The 24,533-nt window shown below is 48.1% G+C and overlaps 1 protein-coding gene across 2 annotated transcripts; it reads right to left on the minus strand.

The window, feature by feature from the left end:
- Positions 1–848: 848 nt before the first annotated feature.
- Positions 849–23,510, minus strand: GGNBP2 (gametogenetin binding protein 2). 2 transcript variants are annotated; one of them, XM_078611912.1, is made up of 15 exons: positions 23,353–23,510; positions 22,345–22,425; positions 20,141–20,394; positions 19,461–19,559; positions 17,727–17,840; positions 15,001–15,204; positions 14,043–14,217; positions 11,809–11,991; positions 10,955–11,153; positions 9,402–9,509; positions 7,737–8,894; positions 5,747–5,904; positions 3,882–4,661; positions 2,959–3,039; positions 849–2,116 (listed from the first exon to the last, which is right to left on the minus strand). In XM_078611912.1, the coding sequence occupies exons 1-15, from the start codon at positions 23,443–23,445 to the stop codon at positions 1,901–1,903; spliced, it is 3,903 nt and encodes a 1,300-aa protein (XP_078468038.1). In that variant the 5' UTR covers positions 23,446–23,510; the 3' UTR covers positions 849–1,900. The 2 variants fall into 2 exon arrangements, with proteins under 2 accessions (XP_078468038.1, XP_078468039.1); XM_078611913.1 differs by lacking the exon at positions 2,959–3,039.
- Positions 23,511–24,533: the final 1,023 nt, after the last annotated feature.

Raw genomic sequence — 24,533 nt, forward strand, 5'->3', positions numbered from 1 at the left:
ACAGTAGATTCACTTGACTAAACTAAACTCTTTTTAATTTACCAGGTTAAGACCCACTGATCTATGTAGCTATTAGAAGCAACCTGGCCACAAATGACAGCTCAACGAAGTGGCTTATTGCGTGAAAATGTACAGCAGCCAAATACTCCAAACACATGTTTATAAATGGAGGGAAAACACGAAGGACTGGGAGAAAAACCCACATGACCACGGAGAGAACATGCAAACTCCAGATATACAGCAGGCATCAGGGTCGGGATTAAACCCACGACCTCCTGTATACCAGGCAAGGTTGGCAACATCTCACCATTGTGGCACCCCTGAAAGGGCTGTACCTGTACAGTAAAACCTTGGATTGAGAGCATAATTCGTTCCAGAAACGTGTTTGTAATCCAAAGCACTCGTATATCAGTTGTGATCACGTGACGCTCGGCAAGACTTCGCTCGTTTACCAAATTAATATTTATTTTAAATACTTGCTCATCTTGTAAAACGCTCGCAGACCAAGTTACTCGCAATCCAAGGTTTTCCTGTATATCCATAAAACAAGGAGCCCATTACCAAGGGAGACCTTGGGCAGGTGGGTGGGGAGGTCGTGGTGGAAATGCAAGAGTGCTTTGCGATGGCACCTCAGGGTCCTTCACAATAAACCCACACATGGGTGTGTGAAGATCAATTTGAAAAGGACTCCCAACCTGCCAGCATTCACACAGACCTGCGGCGTGCATATCAATATAGTTTATTCAAAATTCTATAGATTATGAATATATTATACCTTCAAACATTACACAAGATTTCAAAATATTGCAGAAACCTTTTAAAAAAAAAAAAAGTCGTAACTGGCAAAGTTTGAGTTTACAATACATTTTATGGAGACACGCTACAGGTGATGACAGAGCCTCCCGCCATCGGCGAAGACGTTCAACACGCGCCATGCACAAAAGCACAGACAGGATTACCTTCAATCCCGATAGCGAGACACACTATCCATTCATTAAAACAACCGTTAGACTGGTTGAATTTGTAAACAAGTACAGACTAAATTGGTGCTTCCGATGATTAACCATATTTTAGAGATGCATGCATCTTCCGAGAGGGGGGCGGCAGGGGGGGGGTAGGTGTTAGTTTTTTTACGCCAGATATGTAACTCATTCTTGTTGCCCCCCCCACCATCCACCCCAACCCACACCCCTCCCCCCAATCCACCGTTGACACCAGGTTCACCAGCATACATTCTTAAATGAGAAATTAAAAAAAAAAAAACACATTTTTTAATAGCACTAAAATTAAAAAGACTTTTAATAAATTTGACGATCAACAACGTTAGCACAGAAGACAAGTTCAGTGTTCAAAATAATGTCATTCGGTGTTATCTTGTCTGGGTGTTAAAAACGACGACGATTTTGAACACGTGCCAAGCGTCTTGCGCATCCTCAGAGCGAGCGCGCCTGCAGCGGATACATTACTCCTGCCCGACACGACGCGACACCAACGACAGAACCGCAAGGCAAGCAAATTAACAAAGGCAAAAAATAACTACTTTTTTTTTTATTCAGAAAGGAGAATGATCAAATGCAAACAACTGCGCAACATTCGCTAAAGAAAAAAAATATAACCAGTTCAACAGATTTCATAATTTATACCGTCGACTTCAGTCCCATACCTGCCAAATGTCAATTTAACAATGGAACAAAATCTCAAAGAGGTTCTGGTCAGGAACAAGGAACAAGAAACAAATAAACGAGTGGTGGTGGTGAATTCTGCAATCCTGCACACACCGCATTCCTTTTTCCAATCCTTTCTTTAACATCCCTCGCCATCCCTACCCCCCCCACCAACCCCCCACTACCCAACCCCGCACCCCGCCATTTAGACGCCCCCATCGACAGCATCAGCAGCTCTACTTGACGCCGGCGGTGGCCAGCCACTTGCCATTGCAACAGCGCTGATCGCAGGGCCCGTTGTGCGCGTTGCAGTACTGGTTGAAGCGCTCCTGCAGCTGCTGCCGGTACTGGTCGCGCTGCACGTAGAAAGCGCGGTGGCTCGCCTTGAACGAGCGGATCTCGTCTGGCGAGATGAACGATTCCGCGTCCGGGAAACAGTCGTCACTGTCATCCTGCGAGATGGCAACAGTGGTGGTGGCATTGATGATGGTGGTGACAATGGTAGTAATGGCGATGATGATGATGGCGACAGCAGCGGTGGTTGTTTGTGGCGATGGTAGAGGTGGCGGAAGTGGCAGATTGAAGGTAGGAAGAGGAGAAAAGAGAACATTTGGGTTAATCACACTGTGCAAACAGATGCTGTTACTATCCAGACATTACCCTGCAGTCCCTGAATGGGACAAATATCATGTGAACCTACTGCACTTGTGAAAAATAACTTCATAGCTCATCGGATATCTCCAGGATAAATACAGATTCTGATTAAGCTGGAATGACCCCAAGTGCATGATGAACTGTACATAGTCAGGTGGTTGGATCAGCGATGCTTTTAACGTGGGGCTTTGGGTCAACGCGAATGTCAGAAGCGATGACGTGGCGGGGGATCACGAGCGCAAACCCGTAAAACCTGAAATTCAAAAACCCTCCTCGGACCTCAATGAATTTACGCTGAGTAATAACTTAGGTCGGCAGTGACCAGAATGCTGAAGCAAGCAAGCAGCAGTGCCCACATGTCTACATTCAGTGGTGAGAAGTCTACATTCCTATGCAAACGGAAATTGCGTCCACAAAAGACACGTACTTAGACGGGAGTTGACAGCTTCATCGGGAACAATCTCTTATTTTATTCAAAAACCAGCGCCAAGGGAAGGCGTCCGCATTTTTAAACCGCATATATCTGGAAAGCTACAGAGACACGACTACAGCTGGGACATCCGATTATCGGTTCGATTACTCTCGGCTAATCGGACGGCACGAAAATAAGTCGTGGGGGGGGGAACAAAAAAGGTCTCGCCTCTTCCCACGTGCGCCGCTGGACGGGAGATGAAGATGGGCAGCGCTTGGTGACGTCATCTGCATCATCAGCCGCGTCACGCTGGTTCGGAAGGCGGGATGGGACGTGGGAGGGGGTGGGGGGGGTGGGTAGGGGTGGGAGGGGCAGCCGCCAATTTTTTAAAGGGGTCCATCCGAGTAATCGACCACAGTCAAAGTAGTCTATTACAATGCTGTCGAGTAATCGACCTCCTCGACTAATCGTCCCAGCTCTAAGTAGAACATTGAACGTGCAACAAGATGCTATCTTTATTATTATGGAGTTATTTGGGGTGAGATCGCGTAAATGTAATTGTATCGTTATAAACCCACCTCCACTCAACGCAGCCGATCGGTAAAGCTTTGTCACACGTTGTGAACAAAGTGTGCCAATTAGTTACTACTTCGGCGTGTTTACGGCACATTTACATTCACGCGATCCAACCCAAAAAAAAGTTACTGTCAATAATAATGGTCGCGAGAGATGCCCAAGTGTTAACCTAGGATATATTAACAATTAAATGCGAGTTAACTCTCGATTATCCGTGCGCGGATTATCTGAGAAGTCGACTGAACGTGCTTGCTGGAAAAACCATCGCTACGCGCACGCCACTTTGTCTGCTGCTTCAAAAACTTGTGGCGGGTCGGCAACTCGCCACCCACAATCACCACTAAACATGTTGGCAGGTAAACACGATTGCTTACAGCGGTCAGCAAAAACAAACGACACAATGAATATGTGTTTATAGCCTAACTTACATGTTTTACCATTATTTTATTTTATCTGGCCCACCCCAGTCCTCCCATTATCCCTGACAATTTAAAGTTGATTGTTCAGTGAGGAATGAAAATGCGAAAGCTGTGTATGTGGGATGGGGGGGGGAGGGGTCTGCTGAGAAGGGGTACCAGCATGTCAGCGAGGCTCCGGGCAGGGTCCTGCTTCTCCTCGCCGCCTGTTGGCTGCTTACCCCCACGCTTCTGCCCGCCCTTCTTCAACTGCTGCTGCTGCTGCTGAACCTTCTGCTGTTGCGCCCGTGTTCCCTGCTGTGCCACCCTTTGATCGTTTGCTTTCTGCACGCCGTTAGATTTTTGTACTGCTGCCTGTTTGCCGTCCTGCTGCTTCTGAAGCGGCTGTTTGGCGTCCTGCTGCTTCTGAGACGCCTGTTTGACATCAGCTTGTTTGTGAGCCGGCTGTTTGATTTCTTGCTTTTGAGCCGGCTGTTTTCCATCCGGCTGTTTCTGAGGCGGCTGTTTCACTTCCTGCTGCTTCGGAGCCGCCTGTTTCCCATCCGGCTGTTTCTGAGCCGCCTGTTTCCCATCCGGAGGCCTCTGGCCAGCCTGCTTCGCTTCCGGCTGCCTTTGCGCGGGCTGCTTGGCGTCCGGCTGTTTGTGCTTGGCGTCGGGCTGCTTGGCCAGCGGCTGTTGTTTCGCTTCCGCCTGCTTCTTCGCCCCTTGCTTGGCATCGGCCTGCTTCTGCGCCTGCTGCTTGATTTCCGTCTGCGCCGCTTGTGCTTTCTTCAGCTCGGGCTGCTGCGCGATGGCGGCGGCGGCAGCGACAAGCGGGATTCCCTTGTCGGGCGAGCGGTGGCCCACGGCGCCGCAGCCGTCGCACCTCACGCACACCCCGAGCTTCGGCTGTGCGCACACGGCGGCGGGGGCGGCGGGGGCCCCCACGTCTTCCGGCTCCTAACGGGTTTTCGGGGGGGGCGGGGGGAGGGTCAGAATAGCATTCGTTGAAGCTAAGGAATTCTTACGATTCAACAGAAACACTTATTCAGGGTTATAACGATTATTGTCCTTCACTACCGGACGAACTTAACACTTGGGGATTCGGTATTCGAGTCACCAATCGATTTGTATTCGCCCGCGTGGCGCGTAGTGTTTGCGATGCACAGGTGGTAAGGGGTCCTCCTCGGGGGAGACAAGTGGCAGGAACAGGCTCTCAATGCCCATTCTTAAAAGTTGTGTGCTACAGTTTCCATGCCCGTTGGGAATACCGACACTGACGTGTAATGCAAACCTCACGAGTCAACAGACATGAATATATGGGGGGGGTCACGATTCAATTAGTTCAAATATTATTTTGCACTTATAGTCGTTCACAAAACAACAAATATATTGTAACAAGACAGTGTACAAAACAAACTTATGCTACTCTGGACAACAAATATTGCACAGGACAGCCTGTGGGTCATTCAATAACAAGTAATCCATCTAGGATTTTTCTAGAAAAATTCCCTTGGGTGGTTTTGGGCTCGCCGAGTCCAGAAATGCTGATCTTTTTTCCCTCCCTTCAAGCTGCGACCCGCCAAAAGGTCAAAGTGAAAAAGTGACCTCACGAAAAATCACCCTGCGCTCAATGTAGACGCTACGATTGTGTCTAACACCTCATGCGTGACTAATTTGAGGCCGAGTCGACCTAGAGGACATCCAGGATCGGTTCAGATAATTGTAACCGTCACCGGTATTGGTGGCTGCAAGCGGAAAATCAAACTCGGGTGGCCGGGTTCATAGCACAGCACGCAAACCGCTACACTACCAGTCGCACGCACAACACGCACGCAGCATAATACTAACGCCACTGAAAACAGAAGCTGTGCAGGCCAGTTTCAGCCAAAGATCCGTGCCTGCCCTTTCAACAACGAACTGAGCCAAATTAAGCACAGCAGGTTCTTCCGCACACAGCCAAAAACCAGATACACATCTCGGCCGAGGGTGAGCAACCCGACGGCACGCGGGTGGGGCGTGCGTGCCATTCGCCCGACGCTTACGTCTGCCTGCTGCCCCTGGTTTTTTTTCTTTTTCTTCTTCTTTTTGCCGCCGTCGGGCAGCGTCTCAGCAGCCAGGGGCAGCGCTGACTTTGCGGTGCATTCAGGGCAGCACCCCGCCGGCGCCTTCTCAACGCCGCCACCACCATCCACACGGCAACCTGGCACGGAGCACCAACCGCATCGGGTGGTTTTAAATGGGGGGGGGAGAAAGAGGTCACAACGGGGTCAGCATCGTCATGCGATGAATGTGCGTGTAACTAGTTTTTGCTTGAAGATAAAAGTAAAAGTCAGAATTGTGGCTTCCCATGCCAAGAGCACTGGGAGAACATCATCGCCTTTAGAGGCTCCCACCAAGCCGCTGGTGGTGGAAAGTCCACATTCCCATGGCGGAGTGGGGCTTGCAGACAATAATCACCATCAACGAACCACAAGGTGCTACTCGATTTACGCTAATTATAATACTCTTTGTTTAACGAGTCTGAAAGCTGTTTCAGGAGGGTCCTGCTTTCCGACATTTGGCCAATTACACTCACGAGTGTTTTGCCACCTGGACTGGCAAAACTCATTAACGACACTCAACTCTCACTTGGCTTCACAATTCTCAGCAAATCACGTGATCTGTTGCATGTGTATACAACACTCAAAAGCCCTGCACAGCAAGTTCATTAATCCAATGCCGTGTTACCATGTTCTTGGTCACATTGCATCCCAGGCCTACTTTGCAAAGTACTAACGAAGGCGCGTCCAGTTTAGCTTCCAAGATCAGGCAAGATCTGATGCATCCTGGGCGATTGAATCACAATCGCACCACTGCTATCATTAGCACAGCCTTATAAAACAGGAAAACACGTTTGACTAAAATTTTGAGCAATGACCTTTGTTTATTGACAGGCAAAGGTCTGTTTTATATCCTCAGAATACAATTCCAGGACCCACAACGTTATATGTCTCCTATAATAAATGTTCCTGTTTTCACTGGCAAGGACGTGAGCATGATAATCCCGGCATATTTGTTTGGCTATAGACTCCATATAAAACACTCAACAACAAATGTTCCATACATGTCAAGCACGACCCTCTTAAAAAGGAAGGCTCAAGACTGACTCAAGAGGTTCTGTGAGGCTTTCCCGGGATAAGGGCTGTCATAATACCCACACGTGCACCCTCACAAAATAAAATTAATGCGACCTGCAAGCACAAACATATTTTCTTATCCTGTCTGCAACCAATGCTTCAATATCTCAAAACACCGGTGTACGATTGCTGCCGAAAGAAACAATTCACTTTGCCAAACATGTATTTATTTGCTGCGAAACACACTGCCAACAGGTCCGTCGAGTCTGTCCCCTCGACGGACCTGGTTTTCACCTGAGGACGGCTGCTTGCGTTGTGGCCGAAACGTCGTGAGAATAATTTTATTATGTTTTATTTTTATTATTTTATTACTTCCCTTCTACGTGACTTTACCGAAAGAACCAAGAAGACACTGCCAACATTGACTCTGTTGCTTTTGCTCACTGCTCTCAAGTGTCCTCAAAGCTCTCTCACAGCAGACGACACGCAAACTGCCACTTTCCTGACACTTGCTCGCTCACTGCCTTTAGGCACTTTGCACGTCGTCTGCAATTACTGACGTTGGCCACGCCAGACCTCGGTGAAAGAAACTGTGGTTATTTTTTGACCGATCCAACATCTGACTGACTCTTCCTCGCCGCTTGCTGCTCAATCATCCGGGGCGAACCCGTTTTCTTCCTCCTGCTCTTCTTCCTCCCTGCTCTCCTCGACTTCCTGTACACTGCTGCCCAGCTGCCCTCTCTCCGTCCCTTGCCACAATCCTCAAACCGCCCTTTTAGGATCCCCTCCTCAAATCCTGCACTTTGTCTTTGCTCCTTTGAAAAAAAAAAAATCGCTTTCCGACGTGCCCGTCGCCTCTCTTTCTTTTCAATGGGCTCGACGCAGATGATCGGCGCTTCACAACTAAACATCTCACCTGTCTCACTGGCGGCCGAATGCTGCATAAGCGGGGTCCTGCTATCCGCCGTCGCTCCCTTCCGTTCCTTGCCCCCATCCTGGCCAATGCCGAAGGCCGCCGAGGACTTCTGCACGGCCTGCACCAGGTTGGCGAGCCTCTGGTCCGGTTTCAGGCCGTTCACGGCTGCCTTCCCGCTCTTGGGCACCTCCGAGAGGACGGATGCCAGGCCGGACGAGGCGGAGACGCTTCCGTCCTGGTGCCTCGCCCCCTTGGCCGCTTCTGCCTTCTCCTTGCCCGCCTCCGAGATGTACATGTTGCTCAGCCTCTTGGCAGATTCGATGAGCTCCGTCAGCTCCTTGTTCTGCTTGAGGCTGGTGAAGCCGGACGCGTCCGTGCTCACGGTGGCACGCGCCTCCCGCCCATCCGCCAGCTCGCTCAGGTTCAGCGCCGACTGCAGCAGCTCGGCGATGCTCTTGTCCTGCCGCACACCGTTTCCCGCCGAAGCCCCGGCTCCACTGCCGGCATCGCCGCCCGTTTTGGGCTGAGTGGCATCCAGCAGCACCTTCTCCAGCTCGCGCAGCTTCTGCGCCGACTGCAGGAGGCTCGAGAAGCCCAGCGTCTTTAAGGCTCCGTCCACCGGCTTGCCCGCTCCAGAGGCCGACGCCTGAGCCGCCGCCGCGGCCGCCGCCGCCGCGGCCACGCGCGGCAGGGGGAAAGTGGCGCCGCCCACCACAGGCACCTTGGACGCCGAGAAGAGACCGAGCGCGGGCCCCAGCGCGGGCCCCAGCGACGGCGGCGGGAAGAAGAGCGAGCCCTTGCCCTGCGTGGCGGAAGAGGAGGAGGACGAGGGGCCGGCCGGGACGGAGGAGCACAGCACAGGGCTTCGGCCGGCACCGGACAGCGGCTGTTGCTGCTGCTGTGGGGAAGACTGCGGAGGGGGCGACTGCGACGGCGTGGGGGAGATCTTCTCGACGACGCGCCGCAGGACGGCGTAGAACGCGAAGGGCATCTTCTCTTTGGCTGCTTTGAGCAGGTCGGCCTTCACCTCGGCATCCTCAGAGCAGGCGAGCAGGATGTCGTAGTTGGAGATGCCGAGTTCCTTGTCGATGGCGGCCGCTATGCGCCCGCTCATGCCCTGCGACTTGAGCCAACCCGCAAAGTCTTTACGAGGGTCGGCTGCCCACGGAGGGGGGGGGGCGGGGTGGAGGGACAATGTAGTGTTAAGGGGTGAACGGGGGCGGGATAAATGTGAGTTTTAGCGGGGCTAGTTTCACAACGCCTTCCTCAGATTCCACACGGGCATCACAAGCGGAGTAATTGGCGAATCGGTGAATCGTCAGACGCTCGACGGTGGAGAGTAGGGATGAGTTTCAGATTTAAAAAAATTAATTCAGGAAAATGTTGGGATCATTTGCATACTGCAATCATTTTACGAATCTTTGTGCTAAAGAAAGTGACGTCACACGATGTCACCCGACGCCCCTCCTGCAAGGCAAAGCACGGGGATTTTTGGGATCTGAAAGATCCTGTCTCGGCGAGATTCTCCAAAAATATTTTTCTTTTTGCTAAAATTCGAAAAAACCAGGAACACGTCAATAGCGGACAGCACCCATAATAACCGATCAGCAGCTACCACTCAAAGGGTCCGTTTCCCATCACGATCACCGATCGTGCCTCTCGTACCGGCGTCGCCCTGGCCACTGCCCTCAGAGCCGTCCTGGGAGCCCGGCTCGCTGCCCTCCGCGCTGGACGAGTAGCCGCAGTCGCTGCTCCCGTTCACCTTGAAGGTGCCTGCGCACAGTAAACGTTCAAATTCACCGTGGCCGCGTGTAAAGTGTCAGGTGCGCACGCTTTTGTAACGATTTTAACTTGTCATGCACTGCACCAGTAGTTTACTCGCTCTCACAAAGAGAGAGAACGATCACTCCCCGGTGCAAGGAACCAGACGAGCCGGGAGGCAGCCACGAGGCAAGCCGGCACCAACTACTGTCCAAGCTCTTTGGTCCTCTATGTATTAAGGTCTTATTGGACAATTCATAAGTGTTTACATGTGGGAGGGAACCAGAGCACCTAAAAAAAACTCATGCGTGCGAGGGGGAAACGCAATCCCGTACAGTCAGAACAGGTGGCGTCCACATGATTGCTATTACTGCCTTCTCCCCACGATCTATTGTACGAGACCTCCAATGTTGGATTACAGGTGTGCTCCACCACCATCCGAATCACGCTTGTCGCCCAAACTGTAGTACAAATTTCATCACTGGACTGCCACAGATGTCAGTGTCTTTGGGAGGTCTTTATCCAGCATTGGATTGACCATGAAAATGGTAAAAATGTTGTTGAGATAAACCTCTCGCTTATGACTTTGTGTACTTGCTCTCTGGTTAAATAATATTCCTAATTACTGCAAGTTCAAATGTTGCTGTGCAACACACGGCATGAGCTGAAGAAAAAGTCCCTGCGTAAATCGCAGTTGGGAGTGATGTTGCACATCTTGAGATGGCGGCCACTTTAATGTCCATGACAACACCAGGCAATCTAATAAATAACTCGCCAAACTGGAACATTTTTTATTCCACCTACGATTAGCATGGTTGACTACGTATGGCACGAAAGAAGTTAAACATACACACATACAAACCAAAATGTAACTCGCTATTACAAATGAGAAACTGGTTTAACCACAGGTGGCTGTCTATATTCAATAATCTCCAATGGGCTGCGACCACACATAAAACGGGATTGTAGGCTGCTGCATGGCTACATTGTCAGAAGAGGCAAGTGCAGCAACTTCCATGGTCGTACTATGTCACCACAGTGGCGGTGACATTGCCACGGCGCATGTGCCCAAGCCAGGGATACCTTGAAGCCACGTGAAGTGTCGAAGGCTCCCTGGAAGGTCACTGGTGACCCATGACTAGTAGTACTGAATGTCCCTTCAGTCATTCACCACTGGTTCGTGAATGACTGAGAGAACACTGATCAGCGAGGTCAAGCAACCTCCACAACCCATAACGGTGCGGGAGGAAGTGGGAGCTCTCATCCAGCGGTGGATTGACAACCAAGGCCTACACACGTGTGCAAGCTCACGGCTCCGATGTGGACATCGGTTACCCTAAAGCTACCCAGACAGCCGAATTTAGTCATTACTTTGCCCTTTCGATTTTATAATAAATGCGAGAGATAACGGGCCAGTGGTACTCTCCGCGCGCGGCGTCAGGGACTGACGAACTGGCCTTGGAGAGTCGCCTCTGTGCTGCGGTGGTCGGCCAACGCGTGCCCGTTGGTGGCCTGGGGCCCGTCCGTGGCAAAAAGGCACATGCACGCGCCGTCGCCGACCTCCGAGGCCAGCGGCGCCGGGGAGGTGCTGGCCGCGGGAAGAGCTGGGATCGCATCGCTCATTCCGTCACCGTCGTCCGAGCCGTCGGCATCCTCCTGTGCGCGGCGGTGGTGGGAAAAAAACATTTGATCAGAGAACATTGCAAACCCGTCGCAAAGAGCCCACACCTTGGCTTCTCATTTGTGCAACGGCAGCCCTTTTCACACAGTCAGTGCTGTTTAGGAGGGAGACGGTGAAGAGGACGTTAAAATCAATTGCTACATTTTTAAATATCAGGAAACTTAGATTTTTTTTTTACGAAAAGAACTTGGTGGAAAACTGACAAATCATATCAATGCAGCTGTAGACTTATTCGGGCCGCTGCTCGAGTAAACAAGACTTTCTGTTGAAGCCCAAATAAAATTTCACTCGGAGAGAGGTCGCTCATTCCCCTCTGCTGTCAGGAACTCTCCCCCCAGTCATCATTGCTGTCGACTCCCAGTCCTTGTTTAGATGCAGGCTCGATACCTTCCTTTCCTCCGTCCACGACTGGTCTCGCCTCTCCATATAATCCTCACGTACCGAGTCTGAAGATGCGGTCGCATTTAGACGCGTTATAAAAAAAAAAAAAAAAAATCACTCGTTTTGTCAATATGCAATCTGAGCTTCCGTTCCAGTTACAGTGGTGAGCGTTAACCAGCCTCTCAGCCCGCTTGCCCGCTTGCAAGCCACAAACGCAACAAGACCGGATGTGCAACGTCTATTCCGCACCTGGACAGGCTCGGCCAGGTCTGTGTTGGCGTCCGCCCCATCCAAGCCGAATTTGTTCTTCCGCCGGTTCCTCCGTTTCTGCCGCTTCTTCTCCTGGCGCAGCTCGCGCGCCCGCTCCTCCTCCCACAGCTCCTCGCAGAGCATGTCGATGCGGCTCACGCCCTGCTTGCGCTCCACCGCCACCTGCATCCCCCACGCAAGATGCGACGAGGCGCGCAAGCGCGTACGCACACGAGCGCAAGTATAAACAAAGCGGACACGGAGGATATCTCGGCACTTGGTGGGGCCCTCGATTAGAAAGATGTGGGAGAGTAGGAGACCGACGCATAGAGACATGGAGAAACATACACAGATGCACACACGTGGAGAGACAGACAGATACAGTGAGATCTGGAGTCGAAGAGACAGACCAAGAGAAAGAGATGATGCAACACACACGTGCAGACAGATAAATCTTGACTTAAAGCTTTTGTGACTGCAGGAATTCATATTCTTTGGGTCTTTCGGTAAAGTCACGTAGATTGGTTCAAAGAAAATAACAAAAAACAAACCGTTTATAAGCAGCTTGCCTTTAGAAGCCAATCCCCTTTTCCTGATGACGACCGCTTGTGTTGCGATCGAAACGTCGTAGTTTTTTGTTATTTTCTTTGACCCTATCTACGTGACTTTACCGAAAGACCCAAAGAATGTGCAGACAGATAGTTTTGGGAAAGTATATTTTTTTAAACGTTTGTTTGACAATCAGCTACAATGCAATGGATCTCGTAAAGTAAGCAAGGTTGCGCCTGGACAGTGCTGGGTGACCGCCATGCACAAAACAGGACGTCTTCGGGCTGCAGGCTACGTGATGGACAGCAGAGGGGTCTCGCAGCAAGATTCATTGCTGTACTCTACTTCTTTACTTCCTGCCTCATCTAGCAGTGGATTGACAACAGGACTGCACATGCACTTATTAGAAGCTGGGGCCCTGTGCTCATTATTATCTTACATAGATTTACATAGCGCCTTGATCCAAGGCATGCTGCACATGCCTCGAGACAGCAATGCACAAACATGAGATGCAACTTTAGTCTGGATGGACCGTCGTGATTGCTGTTTTTGCGCAAGCGCCTATACACAAGCGAGACCGATGGGAGACAACACCGCCCCTGGCAGCCTTTGTTCCCCAGTGCTAATGGTGTCACCACGATAGCGACGATGCATTTTAGGCCAAGTCAATCAGGTCCACGCAGCAATCGCCATCGGCCAGATGGACTTTAAAAAGCTTCTGCTCCAGCGAGCTTATAGTCGATAACAGGTTACGCAAGCAGCATTGTCATCTGCTACTGGGAGGAAAGGAAGATTGATATTTTTTGGGTCTTTCAGTAAAGCCACGTAGACAGATAAAATAACAAAAAATATCCACGTTTCGATCGCAACACAAGTGGTCGTCTTCAGGAAAAGGGGGGTTAGCTTCTAAAGACAACTGCTTATAAAGGTTTGAAATGGGCGTAGCCCAAATGTCAGCAGCCAATGCAAGTGGTGGGCAGCGACCGCTGCGGTGGTGGGCTTTCCACCAATCAGAGGGCTGCCAGGCAAATATTAGCATGTCAATGCAAGATCGGAGAAGCCTTCTCCACGGCTAGTGCGCCAAGGTGGCCATGTTAATGCGGCCTCATCCAAAGTACAGCCAATAAGAGAGTCTTGCGTGTTCTGTAGACGTGTGTGTCAGAACTACAAGTCCTCACGACCTCCCAGATCAAGTTGTGTCAATACAGAGGATAGCGCAGGAATTATGAGTTGGTTGAGTTGCAGTGGCTTGGTCAAGAATGGAAACTAGCTGGTGTGGTGCGAGATGGGCAAGGGCATCTGTGGGGAGGACAAGTATAGCCCATAAATCAAGGCACTGCTGCGTGGTTCATGGTGAAGGCAGGATAATACGTTGGAGCATAGAAGCACAGCACAGTAATCCATTTGTCTCTACTGCAGTTTGCTGCCCACATGTTTCGTAATATTTAAGTAAATATATATTCACGTATTTAGTCGAGGAAAGTCTGAAGACTTTTTTTCGGAGGCTCCTTCAGTTTGCCAATTTCCTTAAGGAATCTTTTGAATGTGGAGAGCAAACAGGGCCAGTTGGAGACCAAGGCCAATGATGACGACGATGATGATGATGGCGACGACGACGAGGAAGCCGCCTATTTGGGCAGCACTGCAATTCTACAAACGGGTCCGTCAAAGGGGTGACGCGTCACCTCGAAGCTCTTGCGCAGGGCATCCACCCCGAGGTGGAAGAGCAGCTGCCAGGTCTGCTCTTCGGCGCGCAGCCGCTGCCAGATGCGGTGCAGCCGCTCGTACAGATGGATAGCCAAGCAAGTCACCACCTCCTCCTGCGCGCTATCCAGCGTCTTGGCGTGGCGCTCTCTCCTCCTGCTCGGAACCAAGGACGCACGGCAATTGATTCCCGTTGCAACTTTCCGATCACGTTGAAACGCAAGTCAATTTTGATATTGTGCCATCCTTACAGCGGCGCAGGGCTATCACGAATGCACAATTTTTCGCAAACCGCCCGCAGTAGTTTTGCAGTTGAGGCCGTTGTTGTTATGTGTTCTCCGAATGTAGTATTTATCGGTCATTTTTCAAATCTAGCAAAGACTGTCATAATGGCACACATTCCCTACTCCATGTCACGTGCTATTTAGCATCCCCTGTGACGCAGACAGCACATATTTATGAATAGGTTTTTCCATGTTGTGCTGTATAGCACTTCGATGCCTTTTCTGGTTGTACCACGTGTTGTTCGGCATGATGCGAATGCCTATCAAGTCTGACTGCTGATGAGACTATGGGTGTCGAAACCCGTGAACTTTGCTCACGTTGCATCAATGCTGCTGAAATTAAGCAAACCCAGGTTGCTGCGCAGATGTTGGATTGTGTACAAATATTTTTTTTTATGCAGAGACAGAATTATGAACGAGACATTGTTTGCTTATCTATATTATTATTCATATTCTACACAACGAAGCTCATGATTATTTGTGCTGGGTGTATCCATCAATTTTATTTCATGTTCACACATCTAACCTTTTTACATATTCACCCTTGCCTCAGTACCCCAGCGAGTCGGACACAATACGCTTGTCTACAAAACAATAGCTGCAAAGAATCGAAACCCCCCCCCCGCCTCCCCACCATCCCGACCAAGGCACGTACCCTCCAGCGAGCTCAGAGACGGCGCGGCCCAGCAGGTGGCTGATGAAGGTGGTGTCGCAGGAGACGTGAACGTGGCGCTCGTGGGGGCAGGAGCGCAGGCCCTCGTAGAGGCCTGCGCAGTAGCCCTTCTCCTTGCTGCCGTCCACCTCGCCCGTCAGAATGGCGTAGGCGCGCAGCACCTTCGTCTTGCACTCGCCGCAGAACCTGCTCCCGCCAGACAATGGGCGAGCCGGTTCTAACCGTGTTCTAAATATTTACGCGATCGTCGTCGTCGTCACGATTACCATCGGCCATTGTCGAGTCGCTGCTGGCTCAAGGCTTCCTCCCCTAAACCGTCACCCTCACTTGTGCCTCTGCGATAACACTGGTCACACTTTTTCTGGCATAAGGTATTCCAACGGTTTTAAGGTCATTTTGGGGTGCTGATTTCAAATCTGGCATCAGTTTTTTATCACATCAGGTTTTTGAGATATCAAATATTTAATTTTCAATATAAACTGCAGAAGAAAAATATTAAATAAATGTGGATATATACATAACATCATATTATAAAATACACTATCCTAAAAATACAGCACCATATTTTAACACTAAAGCAGTCATTGACGTGCAACAACTTGCAATCATAAGTGACAGAGTTAATTTCGGGTAAAATCAATGAAAATGGGGTATGCCGAAAGCATAAAAATGAGATGTGATAGAGAAAATCTGAGATCAGATTTGGAATCAGCACCCTGAAATTAGTCTAAAACAGCTGCAAAAGTCCAGGCCAGATTTGTTATTGTTGTCCTGGAACCGATTTCATGGCTCCATCTCTCGGATGAGTTTCATTCCTTTGGCTGTCGGTCTGTCACCAGTTGCGTCAATTGTCTTCATCCCTAATAGCGATGTATCCTGCCAAGCGCTTACATTTCTTTACGACTATGATGTCTCCATTTGTATCCGTTCCCCGATCCACGTGTTTCTCTATCTCAGTACAAGTCCGAGCATGCGTCGCCTAACTCAACGTTGTGGCGCAATTTAAGCTTTTGATAAAAAAATTCAGTGGTAATTTTCCTGATGTATGCGTCAGCTATGTACTGATTGAAACGGCAAATCAGGATGCTAATTTGCATTATCTAGTACTTAATTCCAAATGGAGGCTTTCAAGACCAACATTATGATTCATCATTGCTTTATTTTGGGCTAGATTGTGTTGATTTCAATTGAGAGATTATAACACTCCCATCATTCGACAAAGCCAAACCAATCAAATTGTCACGTGGGCAAATGTACCAATTGATTTCGCCCAAAAGAAACCAATTTTTTTATCATGAAGTGCTTCAACACAATTTTCTTTGCCTCTAATAATTGGGGGATGAAGGTCATAATTGCTCAATTTTCCCTTCCACTATCCACATCGTGCCAAGTTTCCCAAGGCAGTTAGCTGCAATGTTAATTAGCACCAGCGCTTCAATGGACGATGGAACAAGCATAAAGATGGTGGGAAAGGAAACTAAGGGTGTAATGGGATTATACGGTGATAAATAAAATAACGACCAATAAATTGAGAGAATAGATGTAACAGTTTCCTTTTCTTATTTGCACCCTGACTTTGTGAACTTTGCCAAGTGCATCACTCCAACTCTTCCCCCCCCCAACTGTAAAGAAACATATTGCATAACCACCCCCAGACATCACCCCTCTTTTCCTCATTCCAATCTCAGTGAACAGACGCTGTGCTAGTTGCACCGAATATGCCATCATCTGATAAATACCAAACAGTTAAGGGATTGTTAAACATTGTTACCAATTATAAAGAATCCACCGTACCGTTTCCCCATCACCTTCCCACCATCACACTCAAAAATGTTGTATTACCATGCTTACTCTTGAGAAAAAAAAGAGCTTTGGATAACAATTGAAATATTTTAAACATTATCAGTTATGATCAATCCACTACTGGATGGTCTCCCCAAGGTGGATGGCCTGCAATGTAACAATACATCTATCACAGGTACAGGATACGGGTTCATTGCTACTTTTCCATGGTGGACGTCCTGTCGGGAACTTTTCCTCCCTTGGCTTGCACTCTGTCGTTTGTCTCGACTGTGGTTTTAAATATGCAACCCAAATACCAAATAGCTCCAATTCTTTGCAGATACATATCTAGGCTGTGTGTTCTGGGCTGTTTGCTATGAGTGTAAAGCTTGCTGAACCATAAAAACATCAATATAAAATGCAGCAAGCTGGATCTCATGAACCCACGGCTGCATCCGAGGGTTAATAATGAATGTAACAAACGATTTGATGTGTGCTTCCTAACATGCTAAGCGATGTCCCTGATGATACTCAACATGTCTTCATAAGTCAATAGTGATGTTACGAGAGCATCCCAAGGACTCGAAAGAACGTGGCAAAATCATGCGTCGGCTGGGCAAGCAACATAAAAAAATGGATCAAGAAGTGGAATCGCATCAAGGGAGGAACGCCATAAATAACAGAGCACAGTGGCAGGAGCACCAAGACATTTTAGGCAATGAGAATAGATGAACCCCAATGGTCACAAAGATCGAGTAGCCCTCTCATGCACGAATGTGATTTTGGTAGCCAAAGAAACTCCCCAAATGTGTTCAAATATAGGTTGTCCATCAGTGGATAACATGCATGAGCGAATTAAAGAAAAAGCAAACAGTGGCGATGGGGGGGGGTGGGGTGGGGAAGACGCTTGCGGCTCAGGGGGTCACCTGTGCTTGCGCAAGTGCGTCTCCAGGGTCTCCAGCAGGCAGTCCGAGTCGATGAGCACCACCTCATCGCGGCAGTCCTGCGACATGCGGTCCCACACGTCCGTCCAGCTGCCACTGCACACAGAGGAAGTGTGAGCTCAGAAACATCCCAGCAAAAAATAAGAATGTATGTAGAACTTATTTCGCACCGCACATAGCCAACCGTGCTAATTGGAGGTGATGACAATGCTCCCACCTGCGCTTTCAGTTGAATTTTCAAGAGGACCCATAGTATTGACATGCCTCAACGCGATTCACGCCCTGTGCTTGCTAATCGTGCTCATTAACCCTGCCGATGCCTTCACGACATAATTTGGATTTCTATAGCTTTGAAATAATCTAGCCAATTTATACAGAATTGAAATCTATGATTAGGACTAATTGTTTATATAGCATCTAAATGGGACTACATCTCAAGACACTGCAAAAACAGTGGACATTTATTTGTAGAGGCGGTCAGTGATAGGTAGGAGAAAAGGTTTTGAGCCTGAACAGTGGATGGAATTGGACAGCACAGATGGAAGCAGGAAGGCTGACTTGGGGCTTCAACATAAAGCCTTAGAAAGAAAAAAAAGCACCCCATTTCTGAAAATGGCTCACAACTTTAAAATGTCTTCCTAATAAGCCACATAAAAGTGCCACTTACTTTGAAATGTGTGGATGTTTATGCTAAACATCAGATTGATTCGAAGCCATTTCAGCTGAAACATGCAGCGATGGACAGAGACAAGTGGAAACCCCACAAAGTCGATAGATGAAGGCCCAAAATAGGCTAAGAAGGCCTAAACAGGCCAAGAATGTGTATGCAACGTTCACAAAGTTACCTTCAATGCACACCCATCACTTCAACACCACTCTGCCGTAAAATGTTCATCTTACTCGTACAAAAAAAAACAATCTCTACTTAATATCTATCAAAAAAAACACTTGGTGTTACCTGTATGGGGCCTGGAAAGGCCCAAAAATGTAGGTAATTTTACACCTGACTCGCTTCCTGGCTCCTCCACCTCCTGTATCTGTACCTACAGCTTGGCTGGCTGAGGTGGCCAGTGCACCGTCTCTGCATCGTCACGCACTCACAAATCATCTTTTGCATAACATGATTAAACAAACCTAACACCGTACCATTTCCTTCTAGTTATAGTAATAATTCAATAAGTTGGAGCCCTTTAAAAATACACTACTGAAGTACTCTTGCCATGTTGATCATGGGGGTAGGTTGTTGGCTGTGTCTTACAACGGCGCTTAGTGTATGGTCAGTGGACGTGGAAGATGGATGGGTCCCTGTGTCTTTTAGAGGGCATGTGGGGAAAGCACAGGTGGTACATCTGCCAGTCATCTCAGTCCGTTAACCCCCATGACACCTGGGTCTGTCCCGTAACTTCCTGCCAGCGAGCCTTCGATACGTCGCATCAAAGTGCACCTACCCTAGTACAAGCGCTGTGGCGACATCAATGTCACTTAGTGACAAATAGCCGCTGATGTTGTTGTTGTGGCGGCGAGGTGGTAATCCAGAACCAGTTCAGACAGCACTCACCACTAACTTTAGACGTGCCAGAAATCAGACTAAGATCACGGGATTCGTAACATAATGCACTCACTCAATTCCCCTTCCTGTAAAGCTCATAAATTACAGCAACATACAGCAGACAGTAATTTTTCCCCACATCCAGTCACCACTGTGGATTCAATTACCCGAGCGGTTTTGCCTTGTGTGTGTCCAGAGAATGGAAAGGACAGCGCCGGTTCTTCTTGCTCTTAGGAATGGAATCCAGAATATCATTCAGCTTCGCCCTGTGGAGAGGAATTACACATTTTAATTTCACACGAAAAATTGTACGTGCCAATCTTCCCATGGTAGAAATGTGTAGTGTGACCTCAAAATGTCAAATCTCTCTACCTGCTTTGAAAAAGGCCCATTATGGCTCCAAAACATCAACCTATTATCTTTATGTTTCAAGACAGTGTTCACCTTACTGTTCTGGTGGTTGGTTCTGGAAGAGCCATACAAGAAATGTTGTAGATTTGCTCACAGAAGATGATGTAATCATCCCTTTTTGTAATAAGTTGTTAAATGTGTTGTATAAGATCACACAAGTGTGCAGTATGTATACCAAATACATATTGATGAGTCCCATGGACCCAGGGCTACATCCTAAGGCAAATAATGAACGCAACAAACCATTTGATTTGTGCTTCACACTGGGCAGAGTAAAACATTAAGAAATAAAACATACAGACAATGCATAATTCCTAGCCAGACGTGTATAAAACATTAGAGACAATACCACGAGTAAAGATACTACACGTGCATTGACTTTTTTGTTTGGTACGTACACCGCGGGCATAAAAGATGTACAATCAAAGACACGCACCCGTGCAGATAGAATAAGCAGTAGAGTTTCCGCGCGTCGGCCAGGTAGCTGTGGCAAACCACGAGCTCTCCCGACGACTCCAGCAGCAGAGGCTCCAGCGCCGGAGTGCCACTCTCCAGCAGCGCGGAGAAGAGACGCTCCACGCTGCCGCGGCAGCCCACGCACGCCACCTGCTCCGGGAGGCAGCCCACCAGCTCGCGTGGCGGCACGCGCACCGCACACACCAGCTCCTGCCCCGACAGCATCTCGTAGTGCTGCAAAACACGCCGCACAGCAGGTTGAAATCGTTTTCTAAATTATTATTTCCACCACCCCCCCACCCCCCCCAAATGGTAGCGTGCCCTCCAAAGAATGACAACTGTAGATAAAACCGTTTTCTGGATTTGATGGAGATTTTTTTAGGGGGTGGTGGAGATCCCTATAAATTTTTTATATTACATTTATAAAGCACTAAAAAGGAACAGGGTGCAAGTAATACTCAATGTTTTTGCTGCGTCTCCACACTGCGATAGAACTTCATGCGTCAGGTGCTCCCAGTTTAATACTATAACTGTTCCCACTGTGCTACTATAATGTACGTTCCAGAAATGGCTTGTGATTTTTAGTGGATTCAGTGGTGTTTCATTGCCGTATAATATACTCATGCAATATACATGTTTATAATATAAAAGACAGTATAGACAACCTAACAATCAGCAAATAGGATCAAATTAGTCTTCATTGAAAGAATATTGTTTTGTTATGTAAATGGATAGATTTGGGCACCCTACCCCTGAATGAGCCCAGTTTTTTCTGGAACGTATTCCACTGGCCGCAAGCAGCTAGAAGTGCACCACCTTGCATTGGAGAACTGCGCCGGTAAAGTACATTACAGAACTACTTCTGAAGTCCCTTCAGTCAGTTTCTTATGCATGCTAAAGAGTACATATTTCATATGTTCTGCAAAGTATGTGGTTTGCAGGTCAATCAAGCAACAAATGTTAATTTATCAGTTGGAATTAGCCAAATAATTGGACATCTTTTTTTATTCAGTAATTTGTGAAAGGGCTAAGAGACCTACAACTCAGAACACTTGAAAGCCTGTTTAATCAGGGGCGGATTCCCAGATTCAAAACCAGGATCACAGCAGTGCTGGCTCACTGGTATTAGCGACTGTGTCACCTCAAGAGCAATGTCATTGCTATAACATTAAACATGCTCAGCTTGGAAGTGTTTTCATTACCCAGACATGTTTTTTTCAGCAGGGAACGGGGTCTTCACATTCACAGCACCATCATCAGTAAACACAAACCCTGCCCCCAGTACATTTCATATGCACTGACAGCTCATGCATATTCTATATTACTAGCTTGTTAGCCCGTCCTAGGACGGAAGCTGTAATATTAAAGATGTAAATTAACATTGTATTGTGATTGTTAATTTTATTGAGGTGTGTACCAACAATGGTATAATCCGTAGGTTGGACCATCCATACGATTGCCCTCTTGGTCCAAGAAACTATTTGCCCGATAAGGCCACACTTTTTGAGGTGATAGTCTAAAAATAAGGTTGTGTGTATTATACACGCAGTGTTAAATTTCATGTCACATGCAAACCACAATGGGTCAACTGATCCAATGGTCAAAATCATGCCTTTTGCTGTCCAAAAGTTAACGTGTGTGTATATTATTACTTAGTTTACGGCCTTAGCTCGAATTTTATTAAAGATGAACGTCTCATAATATACAGAAACTGTGCGAAATGGTTAAATGGCGCAACTGCTTGCCAATTAAAAAGCATACGAGACGAAATGTTTTCTAGTGGGACAAAATTTAAGGGGTTCTTAAGTGGCAAAACCAACTCTGCATACAACTATAATGTTAAGGCATGAACTACTGGAGGAGCAGGCACTTCTCAATAAGCCACTTTGGAGGTGTTTGGGAGGGGTATTCATTAACTCGCTGTTCCTGGCAATCCAAGATTGATTCCTGGCCATTGCAAACAGCAATGGTGATATCTGAAATAACCCTGCCCTTACTCGCATTCGCCGACCTGAACTGACCATCCTGAAGTATGATTAAAATACCTCATTACGGACATGAAAGTGGCCTTCATGCACTAGTGGGCTGAGATTGGCTGAAATGCAAATTCCCTTCAGTTAATATAACTCGCATGTCATGTGAAAAGTACAATTGATGTTTTTTTTTGCAATGATTTGCGCAAACCTGCGTGAACTGCTTCAGCTGAGCGCTGTTGACTTGACCACCTTCTGCGTTGAGTAGCGTGTCCGGGAACTCCATCACCAACTGCAGCATGTCGAGAGAAGGCACGAAAATATCGCACGAACATCGCTTTCAGAGACCAAAATTGCATTTGATGCCGACATTTCCGGAAACAAGTTTGAACTTACCCGAAACGCCTCTGCGTTTTTGTTTGGATAATTCCCCGCTGTCCGCATTTTTTTTTCATTAACCAAAACAAGCAGCTAAACACTCACTCTATTATATTCGCCTTTTGAAAGGCCCTCAAAAATAAAATAATAAAACCCCATTACAAAATCCAAAATAACTTCGGCGGACTTCTTTTGCAAACAAGGAAGCAATATGGTGCCTCAGAAACAACTAGACTGCTGTAAATCCGTATCCATTGGACATAAGTGACACACTCGCAAACGGACACCATCAAAGCATGATTATTGCCCTACAAAGGGTCAGGATGGACGAACCCCGGACACGTCCCATACAACCCCAGGTGATAAGCTCATCTTAAGACTTCACATGCGACGACATTTGCCCTATTGTCCCTATGACCCCAAGTCGATTATCATTAACAGAGTTGCGACTGCGATGGTACAAATCCCCCACTGGATGCACAGGAAGACGTTGCACATCTAGCATAGAACAATGTGCACGACAGAGTCAGAACAACAGCAATCACCACTATTTACTATTATAACAGCACTGGCTGTACGTTCGTGCGAGGCCCATCGCGCTCTGAAGCACGAAGAAGAACACGGCCTATGCAACGGGGCCTACGGCCTCGGGACGAGGGCGGGAGTACAGCCCTCTCGCCCCGGGGCCTCGGTGCGTCTTAAGCCGGCTGACAATCTAGGAAACTGCTTAGGCGCCAAAATGACCCAGGCCAGAACCGCGATCAAACCGGACCCTCGGGGCGAGGGGCGCGTGCGATGGTCCCCCGAGCAAGCTCGAGGCGACGAGGCGGGTTCCTCTTACCGTGAGGGTATCGTCAATAGCGAGAGGAATCTGCCGCTTCTTGAAGGGGAATCCGTCCTCCCCGTTCCGACAAACGGCCACCAAACGCGCCATGTCCGCTCCGCGTCGCCGCCTCGCGCTACGGCTCCGCCCCGCGTCGTGATTGGGTCGGCATTGGTCACGTGATATTTTAAAGGAGTGGGGGGGAGGGAGGGGCTCGAAAAATACTGGGGGGGGGGGGGATAACCTTGGGGGTGGGGGTCACGTGACATGAGTGGTGGATTATTAAGCCCCGCCTCTCCACCCCTCCCCCTCTGGAAACACCACTCCTCAAGTCGAAGCTATTGATGTAAAAAATAAGTAATATTTAAAATGATTTTCTTAAAAACACGTTTTAATGAAATGTACCGTACGAGTAATGGCAGAACTCCACGACTCCAGGAAGTGGCCCCGAGGATTGCCATAACGCAAGGGGCCGTGGTGATTTACAGCCAACGTGAGTTGAGCGTGGACAATTAGAGCCAAGGCGAAACATAACATATTAAAAAGATGGTTTAAAAATATTTGTTTTATTTTTAATGAGAGAATATAATATTGTCATCAGTATGACATAAGTATACCAAGTTTGCATTCGATACCATATTGGGAAGTGGATTAAAATTTAGTTAGAAGATTTGAGGATACGACAACAACAACAGGCAGAGTGAGTTAAATAAAAGCGTGTAAAATGTACTATATTTGAGTTGACCCAATTATTAGTTGGTGATAGTGGCTTGTCAGTGGTGCACTTGCAATGTTATATGTGCTATGAAGAAAGGGCCGTTGCCCCAAAATCGTCACCTATTTTTTTTACTTTGAAGGCCACAGTGTGATTGATAGAAATGTGTTGAGTTTTGTTGTTACGTGTGTGTCATGTTAATGTAATGTCTATAATAGTTTAGATTTATTAAGGAAAGCCTAAGCTATCAAGTCACATTACTCTTATGAAGAACACTTGCTTTTTGCTTGGTTTAAAAATGCGGGCCCATTTGCCTTTCCCAGTCGATTTTTTTCTTCTTCTGAATTTCACGTGCGATGAACAGGAGTGTCTAGATTTATCTAGACGTGGACGTGGTGGCTAACTAATCCTTGATATTAACTCTCCACAGAGCTCCCTCTAGTGGAGACCCTGTTGCCAGCGGTGGTGTCAGAATTTGCGGGGC

Source organism: Lampetra planeri, chromosome 37 (assembly GCF_965212315.1).
Source record: "Lampetra planeri chromosome 37, kcLamPlan1.2.h2, whole genome shotgun sequence".
In the NCBI taxonomy this organism is placed as follows: domain Eukaryota; kingdom Metazoa; phylum Chordata; class Hyperoartia; order Petromyzontiformes; family Petromyzontidae; genus Lampetra; species Lampetra planeri.

What these genes read in the sequence shown, in the direction of transcription:
- GGNBP2 (XM_078611912.1), bottom strand. Translation starts at nt 23,445, where the DNA reads ATGGCGCGTTTGGTGGCCGTTTGTCGGAACGGGGAGGACGGATTCCCC. An exon ending in GTCTCTGAGCTCGCTGGAGG is followed by an intron (nt 14,218 to 15,000) that starts GTACGTGCCTTG and finishes GGTTCCGAGCAG; the next exon opens with GAGGAGAGAGCGCCACGCCA. An exon ending in CCCTGCGCAAGAGCTTCGAG is followed by an intron (nt 11,992 to 14,042) that starts GTGACGCGTCAC and finishes TGGGGGATGCAG; the next exon opens with GTGGCGGTGGAGCGCAAGCA.